Below are 12,620 nucleotides of genomic sequence, written 5' to 3'. Positions count from 1 at the left end.
CACAATCACATTTTTAAAAATTACTGTTCTGAGATGTATATGTATAACTGATTCACTTTGTTATAAAGCAGAAACTATCACAAAAAAATCACAAAAAACAAAAAACTGAACTAAACTTGAGGGACAGTGATAGGATTCAAGATAGCAGGCTGTCACTTAGGAATCACCACAGGATTATAGTATCTGGATAGGCAAGAAGGAGATGAGACAGGGGGTGGGGGTGGGAAGAGGAAGAGTGGAACACCTAATCTATATTTAAATAAACTTAAAAAAAAAAGATTACTATTCTGCAGTTTGGCAGTTTCTCAAAATGTTTAGCAGAGTTACCTTATTACCCAGAAATCCCTCTCCCAGGTATATACCCAAGATAACTGAAAGCATGTGTTCACACAGAGTGTTCATAGCAGCACTATTCATAGTAGCCAAAAAGTGGCAACGACCCAAATGCCCATCAATTGATGAATGAATAAATAAGACGTGTTATCTCTATACCATGGAATGTAGCTAGGCCATGAAAAAGAAGGAAATGCTGATGCACACTACGACATGGATGAGCCTTGAAAGCACTGTGCTAAGTGAAAGAAGTTAGTCACAAAAGGCCACATATGGTATGACTCCATTTATATACAGTGTCCAGAATAGGCAAATCTATAGAGACAGACAGTAGATTAGTGGTTGCCAGGGAATGTGGGGAGGATAGAAAGGGAGTGATTGCTAATGAGTATGGGTTTTCTTTTTGGGGTGATGAAAATGTTCTAAAATTAAGTGTGGTGACGGTTGCATAACTCTGTACTAAAAATCTTTGAATTGCACACTTTAAATGGGTGAATTGTATGGTAGGTGAATTACGTCTCAATAAGATGTTAACATGTTTACCGTTGGCCAAATGAAACTCCTCAGTGGGCTCATTAGCCACCAGGGTGTAATCACTGGCTCAGAACATTCTGGTGCCCCGTTTAGTACATGACAACTGTCATAGTTATTGTAGCAATCACGAGAGTCACTCATTGTCCCCAACAAGCTTGAGACACAGTTGAGGAGTTTGTTTGTTTGTTTTTTGGGTAATACACAGTATATTGACATTCAAAGTAAATACAACAGATCATGTTTAAATTTAAAAGGGTCTGCCTCAGAATAAAAGCCAAAAGCCAATGTAAAAAAAGGCATTGTGGTTGTGAAGAAAATCCAGTCTCTATAAAAATAACTCAAGCTAAATGATGGCAAGAGAAATGTTCCTCACTGGGCAGATGAACTCAACCTAGTCAGTTTGATTTAAATATTATTTAACATTTTCTCTGTTATTGAGAAGGCAGAATTATTTGGTCATTAGAATCTTATCTAATTCATAAATTCCAAAATCTGAGGAGTGTGTATTTTTGTTCAAGAAACAGTAAGGGGTGCTGTGGCTTTCTTCCTTGGTTTGCTTTTCTGCCCTATCCAGTCTGGCCTTCCCGCCTCCTTGATGTCTTAAACTTCAGTGGCGATTTTTCTCATCGTCAAAAAAATCTTTGCTGATGGCTGCCTGCTTTTATTTTATGCATTCCGTGCTTTCTGAGGAGCTGGGTGTGGGGTCTCTGCCACAGGTCTGGGATTGTGGGGGAGGGGAGTATCCAGCAGGGCCAGGGGCAGGTGGTTTCCGTCAAAATCATGTCACCTCTTCCTTAAGCCCATTAGCGCCTTGTGATCTGTAAAGTCCCCGAGGGATTCAGGGAGTTTATCGTTATCAGAGGGGCCCTCTCTGCATCTCAGGGAGAGCTTGATGTTGGATAAGGGAGCAGACCCTTCCCCACTAACTCAAACCTGGTTCAAGATTTTTTTTTTAAATCCAGGAAAGTAAAGTGACTGTTAAAAGAGATCAAGACAGGGAAGAAATTTCTCCTGGAGCTGAGGCCTAGGCAGCAGTGACAGAAATGTTAGAATTTCTCTGGTAAAAACCAAGGATTGAACAGCTTTGAGATGCCCGTTTTTTTCTGGTAAAAACCAATGGCCCTTCTTTCCTTTATTGCTTCTGCTTGTTTATTTTCTCACTCTATCTTTCCACAGTCTGCGTCTCTCTTGTCCTTGGGGGGGGAAACATGGTGAGTACTGCCATATACTCATGTTTTCTGTGCAGTATCCGATACTGTTAAAAGTGCAGCAACATTGGAATTAACTTTCTAGTAGCAAGACTTGGATTTTTTACCACTGTAGTCACCCAAAGTACTGTCTCAGAGGCTTCCCTTACTTGTTTCATTTTCAGAGTCTTTCCAGAATGCACCTCTCCTAAAAATCCCAGGCCTAGAGCTGAGGAGAGTTCATTTTTTTGTTTTGTTTTTCTTTGTTTGTTTTTTATTTATTTTATTTATTTTTGGCCGCGTTGGGTCTTCGTTGCTGCACACGGGCTTTCTCTAGTTGTGGCGAGCGGGGGCTACTCTTTTTTTTTTTTTTTTTTTTTGCGGTACGCGGGCCTCTCACTGTTGTGGCCCCTCCCGTTGCGGAGCACAGGCTCCGGACGCGCAGGCTCAGCGGCCATGGCTCACGGGCCCAGCCGCTCCGCGGCATGCGTGATCCTCCCGGACCGGGGCACGAACCCGTTTCCCCTGCATCGGCAGGCGCCACCAGGGAAGCCCAGCGGGGGCTACTCTTCGTTGTGGTGCGTGGGCTTCTCATTGCGGTGGCTTTTTTTGTTGCAGAGCACGAGCTCTAGGCGTGCAGGCTCAGTAGTTGTGGCTCACGGGCTTAGTTGCTCCGTGGCATGTGGGATCTTCCCAGACCAGGGATCGAACCTGTGTCCCCTGCATTGGCAGGCGGATTCTTAACCACTGCGCCACTAGGGAAGTCCTGAGGGTTCGTTTTTAATGATGTTTTCAAATAAACTTTCAGCATAAAGCCAAGAATTGGAAGTAGTAAATCATAATTAATTCACTACTAATAAGCACTAATAGCTCGTTATCATGATAGTCTTGTTGTGGTTGGGAAAAAGAGGTGTGGCACCAAGCAGATAGTAGCAAATCCCCCTTTCTCTTCCCAGGTGGATATGGAAGCATTCCTCACGCTCACCGATGGTGACTTGAAGGAGCTGGGTATTAAGACAGATGGATCCAGGCAGCAGATTTTGGCAGCGATTTCTGAACTGAACGCAGGCAAGGTATTGTTCTCAATCTTTTTTTTTTTTTTTTTCCTGTTTCCAACAGCTGAGCGCTTCACCGGGATCCTCGGCCCCTGTGTTCCAGGGACCTTCATGGTCTGATTTCATCTCTCCCCCACACCTGGTGGAGGCCAGCCCCGCTCATACACCTCTCATGACCGAGGGGTCACTACCTTTGAGTATGCCTGTTCCTTTTCGAGATCTCTCTTCCCATAAGGTGGTTTCTCCTTAGATTTGGCTAAAACATTCCCTCCGGTCATCTCACCCCACCGGGCTGGGTTTTGCCCTCCGGAGCACAATGGAAGTTGATTAAGACAGGCCCCAGAGTCAGGCCGACCTGGGTTTGAATCCCAGCTCCTCCACTTACAGTCACCCTGGGCAAGTCACAGCCTTCTCTGAGCCTCGCTTTCTTGTCTGTAGGGTGGGGGTGATGGGCTCGCTGCCGGGACTAAACTGCTCAGCAGAGCACCTGGCACACAGAGATCTGTCAGTCAGTGTTGGTGTTGTTGTTGGCATCCTGCATTTTTGTCTAATGTTCAACTTCTGTTTCACCAGCTTTAGAGCTAAAGATTAGCAATGCCCCCACCCACCCATCCACCCACCCAAAGGCACATATGTGAAAAACAAACAAGCAAACAGAACACAAGAGAAGTGAGGCACCACTCACTCTGCAGACAGTTGTACAGTCGCTCTTGGGCTATTCACATTCCTTTGCCTTCTGCCTTTTTCCCTAACGTGGGCTGGATTTTTTTTGGGTCTCTTATTCAAGCAATAACGTATAAATACTTGCAGACCTGTTGCTCTTTCACACTTAGCCTAACAGCTCCCCACTTGTTGGACAATAGTGACAGGTAAAATCTGGGATTTGACCATCGTAAACAGTACCAGAATGGACATCTCTGCCTTTTTGCTTTTTCTTCTGTTGTTTTGTTCTTCAGGCTGTGTTCCACAATACAAGGTTATGTTAGCGATCGTACCGTTTTATGGTTCTTTCTATATGTTGCCAGATAGGCACAGAAATATTGAACAGACCTGTAGTGACAATCTCAAGTAAATATCCACGTAACATTTTATCATTCACAGATCACTGTGCATACCTTCCCTCAGTTAATCCAGGAGGCCGGTACCCTCACACTCTCCTCGTGCAGCCCAGGAGCAGAGTCGGGGGCAGGGAGGGGGTCCTCCTCACTGGTTCCTGCAGCATCACACTGTGTGGAAGCAGCTCCTCCAGCCCTGCAGCCTCGCCGGGTTGGGGGCTGGGTTTTCTGCCATCGTGGTCGTCACCGTTTTGCCTGTGTGTAGGCTGTGAGGTCGTCCTTCAAAGTGATGTAGTCAGCATTGCTTCAGGTGTCTGCAAGCCTAAGCATTTTCCTGCAGGTCTTTGCTGTGTGTTCTTTCTCCTCTGCAAGTGGCCTGTTCCTAAACACTGCTTACCTGTCCTGGGCCCCTTGCTGCCTCACTTTACAGATAGGGAAGCAGAGGCTCCGAGAGGGGCAGTGAGCCCCAACTCGGAGACCAGCACCGTTTCTTTTGCCTCCGTTATTCTGTTATTGATTCCTTCTGGTGTATTTTCCGTTTCAGTTATTGTGTTGTTCATCTCTGTTTGTTTTTCTTTAGTTCTTTTAGATCTTTGTTAAATATTTCTTGTATTTTCTCAGTCCGTGCTTCCATTCTATTTCCGAGATTCTGGATCATCTTTACTATCATTACTCTGAATTCTTTTTCAGGTAGACTGCCTATTTCCTCTTCATTTATTTGGTCTTGTAGGTTTTTACCTTGCTCCTTCATTTGTGACATATTTTTTTGCCATCTCCTTTTTTTTTTTTATTCGTGAGTGGGATTGTATTCCTGTTTTACTGGTTGTTTGGCCTGAGGCTTCAAACACTGGAGTTTGTAGGCTATTGGGTAGAGCTGGACCTTGGTGCTGAGATGGGGACCTCTGTGAGACCTCACTCCGGTGAATATTCCCTAGGGTCTGAGGTTCTCTGTTAGTCCAGTGGTTTGGACTCGGAGCTCCCACCGCAGGAGCTTCCGCCCGACCCCAGGCTCGCAAACCAAGATCCCGCAAGCCACGTGGAGTGGCAAAAAATAAAAGACGCGGGATGGCGGGAGGCCTTGGCTGTGGAGGGCAGGGCCTAAGCAAGGGCGAGGTTTGGGTGGTGGGTGGGGCCAATACTCAGGACCCACAGGGCTGGAAAAGGCCCTGGGGGCTGTGGGGGGTGGGCCTTGGGCTCAAGGAACAGAAGGGACACAGGTGTGCCCCCCACCCCTGGTCTCTGACGGCAGCGGACCTCACCTGGGAGCCCAGCAGGCTTCTTGGGCTCGAGTGGGTGGGGCAAACTCCCTCCCACCTCTCCTGCTCCTCAGGTCTGGGAGGACCCCTCCTGCCTGCCTCTCCTGATCTCCCCGGCCTCCCTCCTATGCTCCCAAGGACCTGTTGGCCTGGACGGGGCCTTGGAGGGCAGGGGACCCGCCTGGGAGCTCAGCAGGCTCCCCGGCCCACGTGGGCCAGGCAGTTGCCCTCTGCTCCTCTCATGCTTTTTCTGGAGAGTCCCTCCCACCTGCCTCTCCTGATCTCCCCGGCCTCAGGGGCGCTGATCCTGTCTGGCCTCCACTTCTCCTCCCCCCTCAGTCCCCTACGTCCTACCGGTTCACTCTCAGGTTCCTTCCGTCTCCTTGGGCGTCAGAGTCCCCCACCAGCGACCGGCAGGCACCCTAGTTGTGGGGAGACGCTAACTCCGCATCTTCGCACACTGCCATCTTGACACCGCCTCCTCAAAATTTTTTTTTTAATGGATATTCGCCCCAAACCTGGCTCAGCCATAAAAATATCAGCAAAGCAGTGTGGACCCTCAGCCTGCAAACCATTTGACTTCCAGGTGAGCCCACCCCAATATCCGAGTTGTGATATATACTCAAGTCAGCTTATTAGTCTGTGAGTTTCAGACAAGTTCTATATTGGAGAAGGTTAAACAGAAATGGTGGCCTGAGTTTCACCTTTAGTTGGTCCTAAGCCATTGCTTCTTTCCATTCCCATTTTTTTGTGATTATTCAAAGATGTGCATATTTGTCTTACTAAATTTGCACAGTGCCAAAAAGGTGAAAAAAAAACTTTCAAAGGAGTCACGATCCAACCCCCCAGAGGCCAGCACTGTTCGTATTTGGTAAGATCGCTCTGCAGCGTTTTGTGCTGAATGTTTTTCTTTATGTGGCTGAGATAAATTTGGATCTATAACTTTACATTCTCCTTACTTTGTTTAACAGTAAATATATGCAGTTACCCATGTCATTAAGAACTCTTAATATAATAAAATAAATATGCAAGGATGTACTAAGATTATTTTTTTTAATCCCTACTTGTTGGATATGTAGATATCCAAACTTCCTATAAATAGTGCTACAGTGAGCAACTTCGTGTATAAGGCGTTCTAATTATCTCCTCAGAATAGACGTCTATAAAAAGTGAAATTATGGAGTCAAAGAGTCTAAGTCAAGGTATATGGTACTTTGTCCTGAAATACCTTCCAGCAGGAGCCAGTGAACACCCCCATCTGCTGTGGTTATAAGTTCCAGTGTCACCCTTGCCAGCATTGGGTACTACCAATTTGCTTTTTAATTTTTATTAATTTGATAGGCCGAGAAGTATGCCTTGTGTTGGTTTGTATTTCTTTAACTGCTAGATAGACTGAACATTTTTTCTACTTTTAATGGCCATTTGCCTTTTTTCCTTTTGAGAATTATCAGACAGGTCCTTTGAAACTTGGGGGTTTTTAAAGGGCAGTTATCATTATCATCTTCAATCAGGTGTGGATGCAGGGAGTGATTATGGTTTTCATCATCTGCGGCTCCCTCCTGAGGTTAGGAAGCATAGTGTGCTGGAACCCTGGCTCGCCCTGACCTCATTTCTCAGGCAATTAAGGCTAAGGTGGTGTCTACTAATGACATGGTTGTCATCCCCTCTATTTATTTTTTAGCCCTCTGCAGTTTGCACAGTGTCACCCCGTTCATTATCTCAGGTTGAGCCTCATCACAGCCCCAGCATGTGATACCATCCCCAAATGAAGAAAACAATAGCCAAGACCAATAAAACTAAGAGCTGGTTCTTTGGAAAGATAAACAAAATTGATAAACCCTTGGCCAGAAACTCAGCAGCCTGGGGTCATGCCTGGGATAGAGTGAGTAGTGGAGTAGGGATTCGGGGTCCTCTGACCCCACCTCCCCACCTCCTACACTCTGTCCTCTTCCCTGCTGCCTTGAGGTGTGTGTTGATGGAATCCTGATGGCACTTTCCCAGCTGTCTTGGAAGAATGACTTGGAAGGACTGTGTGAAGGGAGACTCTTCTGCCCTCCCAGGTGTCCAGGAGGCCTCGTCAGCACTAGAGGTCTCTGCTTGGGGATCTGGAAAGGGCAGTCCATGAAATAAAAGAAGAGAAAGTTTAAAGTCTAGGCTCATTCGGTGGAGTTTTTTTTTTTTTTTCCCACTCTTGGCAGAAAACAATCTGCCAGAGATTATTCCGTTTTAATTTGCTTTACATTTTGACCACATTTATTTCTTAGTTTAAAAAATATATGTTTAATCTACACTCCTGCCCTCTGAGGTCAGGATATGCCGGCCTCCTGCTGCCCACCCACAGCCCAATGTCAGCAGCAACCATCTGAGGTACAATGATCATCCTCGTTTTATAGATGAGGAAATTAAGGCCCAGAGTGATGAAGTATCTTGCTCAAGGTCACCCAGCTAGTCAATGGGAGGGTTGGGATTTGAACCCAGGCTGTGTGATTCCAGTCTCTGTTCTTCACCTCTATATATCACTGCCTCTCGCCTACGTATTCGGTGAAGATGTTCTTTGGGCTTAAAAAAACATCCACATCCCCCCTCTTTTCCCATCTCGAAATATGTGTGTAAAGGGCGGCAACTAGGAGGGGGGTGGTCTGCAAGGATGGGGTGAGGCGTGAATCACTGTGAAGACGACTCTGTCATCTTTTGGACAAGGGGGAGTAAAGGCAGTTCAAACTCTCACTCTGTATCAGAAAGTTCGGCTCCCTCTGAAGTCCCTGGAGATATGAGGGCCGGAAAGATGCACAGGGCAGGGTAGGAGACGTCCCTTCCGGGCCGAGTGACCCAGGGCGCGTCATTCTTGCTCCCTGGGTTCTGCTGCCCTTCCTCATCTGGGAAATTGGACCCCTGCATCTTGGGGGCCTCTCCAGCCCTGGCACGCTGTGTTTGTGGGTGCTGGGGGAGATTCTGACTCAGGATGTTTTTATTGAACTCAGTACTCTTTCAATTAGGTCATTTGTTTTCCCCAAGATGCCCATGGGTTTTTCAAGTGTGAGTTAAACGTCAACAGCACTGTGTCATTTGAATTAATGGTTAAAAGATTTAACAAGACTTTCTGTGTCTGTTTTCAATTTCCTCCACAGGGACGGGAGAGACAAATTTTACAGGAAACCATTCACAACTTCCACTCTTCCTTCGAGAGCAGCGCCAGCAACACCAGGGCCCCTGGAAACAATCCCTGTACGTGACCTTCCTTCCTGTGGTCAGCAGCGTGAGCTTTCTGAATCTCAGTACCCCCTTCACATGGCCGGTGCTCCAGCCACCATCAGACCTTCCCCATTCCCTGAAACACACTATGTTTTTGTCACACCGCTGTGCCTCAGTCCTTCTGCCTGGAACACCTGTCTTCCCTTCCCTTCTGTAGTAGTTGGTGATGCTTGTTGCTATAACAAACTCCAACACTGTAGAGACTTACTGTCCCATACAATCCATATGGCTGCATCCGCTCGGCAGAAGCACACGGTGATTCAGGGACCCAGCTCCTTTCATCTGTGGCTCTGCCATTCCTGGGGCCTCAGAGGCTTTGTTTCTGGCTGGCAGAGGGGAAGGGGATGGTGAAGGAGGCACAGCCGTTTCTTTACTGCTTTGCTCTTAACTGCTCACGTTCCATCGGCCACTCATAGTCACGTGACCCCACGTGTAGTCGTTGTTCAGGTAGTGGCTTCATAGCAACAGCTCTGTACTTAGATGGGGGGGCACATATTTTGGCAGAAGGTTAGCCACTCTTCCACGTCTTCCCTTAGAACTTCTAACTTCTCCCTAATGGTCCAAGTCACCTATCAAATGAAGCCTTTCTCAACTCCCTTACACAGAATTAACTCCTCCAGCCTCTGGGGCCCTTACTGCTCTGTGTGATAACTCTGCTCTAGCACTTCACTGCACCTGCTGCAGACAGCATACAACAGCTGTTCAGGATGTATATGTTGAATAGTTCTTTCTTGCAAAGGCAGCCTTTTATGTAGGAAAAATGGCGAGGCCCAAGGTGTGATCTTGAGGGATCCCTTTTCCTTCCTGGCCTTCAGTTTCCTTGTCTGTCGTCAGGCAAGACAATGCTCTGATATTCCACGCTGCTCACCCCATATCACAGTAGGGCTTTTCCACTTTGAGTGGGAGCAGAAGACCCTAATATATTACATTGTAGAAGGACTTGGGTACTCACATTTTCTAAGCAAAGAAGTGAAGAATTTAGAATTTCTTCTAAGGCTACATTCCTCAGAAGGGAATCAGCCTGTGTAGTTTTCTACCGTGTCATACTCTATGAAAGGAGCTCTGACTTTTGAGTCCAGTAGGTTTCTGAAATGTCTTCAAGTGCGTAATTCATTCAACCAGCACTGCTGGGTGCTGGGGGTGCAGAGATGAGTCAGAGCCAGTTCCTACCCTTGAGGACCTGGACAGCAAGAGAAGAAAGGAATGGTAGTCCCAGCTTTGAGGGGCAGCACGGAAGAGTGGAGAGAGCGTGTGCTCTGGACTTACGCTCAGGGTTCTGGTTCAGCCCTGCAGCTAGCCAGCTGTGTGGCCAGGGATGGGTAAGTTGGCGCTTAGAGCCAGCATGCGTCAAGCACTTGGTCCGTGGGACATGCGCAATGGATAGCAGCCTTTGCAGAGTTCTCATCTTTACCGTGAGCTCTGCCTGGCTGCATGCTGGTCTCCTTGGGAGATGTGGCCTCTCATCTCTCCCTCCCCTGGCCATGAGTGCCCATTCACCCTCTGCTGGCTTCTAGAGGGAGTCCTGACCATGTTGCCTGGAGCCTCATCGTGTTCTCCCTCTGTCTGTTGATCCAGCGGGTGCTGTTCCTCCTTCATCCTCCCATCTTCCCACCCATAAAAGCCAGCTTCTCACATGACTGGAGAGAAGAGGTTTTGTTTTAGCCATCACTGACAGACACCTTTATAAATGTTCCTCGCATCCCAACCTTCTTTAAGGAGACACAGTCATTGAGCACCTTCTGTGTGCAGCAGCTGGAACCTGGTGTCATCTGTCCCCACCAGAAGCCTGGAGGCTGGCATGGTTTAACCTCATCCTCCACGCTGGGGAAATAGACATGGAGGACTGGAGCTGCATGCCAGTTCCCCAGCCCGGAAGGAGTAGAACTGGCTGAGAACCGGATCTAGTGGGCTCTGAGCCCATGCTTCTGCCACCGATTCCTATAGACTCCTGGGGCTAGAGGCACCAGGGATTCTCGCTGTTTTAATGTACTCACATCTTCAGAGACTATTGATAGGCCTAGGGTTGTTTGCCCCTGAAATACACATGGGCCCCTGAGTTAGGTGCTGTGAGGTTTTGTGCCCACTCTTTGCTGTCCTCCTGGTCTTTTCATCACCCCTATACTTGTGCAGCTTTCACTTGGGTAAGTTTGATTGAATCCCTATGATTGAATACCTGTGTTACACAGGAGCTGTGCTGGGGGTCAGCATTCCACAAATGCACGCCTCCACAATCTCATCTAATGACCCCAGATAGAGCAGGACTTATTATTCTCATTTTGCAGATGAGAAAAGAGGCTCAGGACAGATGCCTTTTTTGTCTTTTTCACTGGATTCAGTGGTTCTAAGGTTTCTTCTCCCAGGCAGTTTGTGTGCTGGTTGGCGAGAGATCCCCGGCACCCTTTCTGGACAATGATCACCCCCTTCCTGGTGATACTCCAGGAGGCTATTCTGGTCCACAGTGTTTTCCTTGCTTGATGACCATCAGCATTTCCCAAAGTGTGTTCCTTGGAACCCTAGTTCCACAGGATGTTAATAGGTTTTTCATAAAAAAAAAAGCGGGGAGGAAATGTATACATGACAGTGGGGTGAGGCTCTGTGATCAGTAGGTTTGGCAGACACTGGGTTAAAGCCCAGGTACATGATGCTTGCTGCAAGACACCTCAGAATCCTTATCATGCCACACATGGGGGCATGTCTCTTCAAGGGGGCCATGTAGATTGTAGCATTTTCCATACATTTGATCACAGAATGCTGTTTCATGGCACTCTTGCAAGACTAAGGTTCATTGGACACCATTAGGGAAGCCCTACTTTGACTCGGCAGTGGCAGTCATGAGGCCTCACAGCACCTGGGAGTGGGCCCAGGGGGCCATCAAGGCCTTCAGCTGGATCAGGGGTCTTTGGTAATTGCTGCTTCTCTTTCCAGCAGCTCTCTGCTTGGCAGTGGGACATCACAGTGAGGGAGTCCCCTGACTGAGAGAACCAGGATCCTGCTCATAGGGCTCTGCATCCAGGGTGTCTCCTGCAGGGTCAGGGACATCATTTCCCAGTGTTGGTGCAGTGTGCTGCCTGGCGAGTGCTGGGTGTCTAAGCCCTGTCCCCCAATGGCCAGGAGAAGGTTCCCACCTCCTTGCTTCAGTGCCAGACCATTACATGGAGGCTGCAAGTTTTGCCAGGAAAACATTTACTTTTTCATTCACTACGTATTTACTGAGCATTTACCCTGTGCCCACCCTGTGCTTGTGCTTTGGATCCAGAGATGAAAAACACTCATCTCTGCCCTCAAAGAATCCACAGTATCTTAGAGGAGACAAGCATGTAAGTCAGGCGTTGTAGTGCCCGTAAGGATTCTTAGAGTAAAGGCGTGTGCTGGGCCCAGGGCTCTGAGGACGTCATGGGTGATGGCTCAGGTTCAGCCTGGATGGGCCGCATTGGAAAGACTGGGTCTGAAAGGGTAAGTCAGCACAGCTGGCAGGTGGGGAAGAGAAAGGGCTCCCCAGATGGGGGGACAGAGTGTGAGAAGGCAGGCGGCATACAACATTTCTGGGTTATATATTATCGGGGGTAAATTAGATACCTGTTATTCCAATTTTTGATTCTTTTCTTTGAAATGCATAGCAGCAGTCTGTTACCTGGAAGAGCACTGAATCTATAGTCAGTCCTAGCACTGGGTTTTGGCTCAGCCACTTCTTAATGGGTAACATATTTCTAACATTCCTTGAATCTCAGTTTCCCTTTCAGTTACAAGGGGATAGTGCTCCCCAAGGCGCTGAGGATCAGAGGAAGGTGAAAGCCCTTTTCACACCATGTGGAGCTCTGCAGATGTGAGAAATCTCCACGATGGTTGCCTGTTTGAAATACTCTCTGTTTCTCCCCCGCCCCACCCCGCCTCCCGCTTGCCCTGATGTAGCCAGGGCTGGGTGATCGAGGCCAGAAGCAGCAGCCTCCA

General features: G+C 47.8%; 1 protein-coding gene across 2 annotated transcripts in view; it reads left to right on the top strand.

The window, feature by feature from the left end:
* The window catches only part of ANKS6 (ankyrin repeat and sterile alpha motif domain containing 6), a gene marked incomplete at its 5' end in the record, with an annotated part of 49,852 nt that extends 41,178 nt beyond the window's left edge, over positions 1–8,674 (top strand). For both annotated transcript variants that reach the window (XM_079705938.1, XM_079705937.1), the window contains 2 exons: positions 3,011–3,127; positions 8,549–8,674. In XM_079705938.1, the coding sequence (XP_079562064.1) occupies positions 3,011–3,127; positions 8,549–8,653 (222 nt within the window). In that variant the 3' untranslated portion in view covers positions 8,654–8,674. The remainder of the gene's footprint in view (positions 1–3,010; positions 3,128–8,548) is intronic.
* Positions 8,675–12,620: the final 3,946 nt, after the last annotated feature.

This window comes from Hyperoodon ampullatus (assembly GCF_949752795.1).
Source record: "Hyperoodon ampullatus genome assembly, chromosome: 6".
NCBI classification, from domain to species: Eukaryota; Metazoa; Chordata; class Mammalia; order Artiodactyla; family Ziphiidae; genus Hyperoodon; species Hyperoodon ampullatus.
The sequence above is the reverse complement of the archived record's forward strand: the minus strand, read 5'-3'. Positions and strand labels throughout refer to the sequence as shown.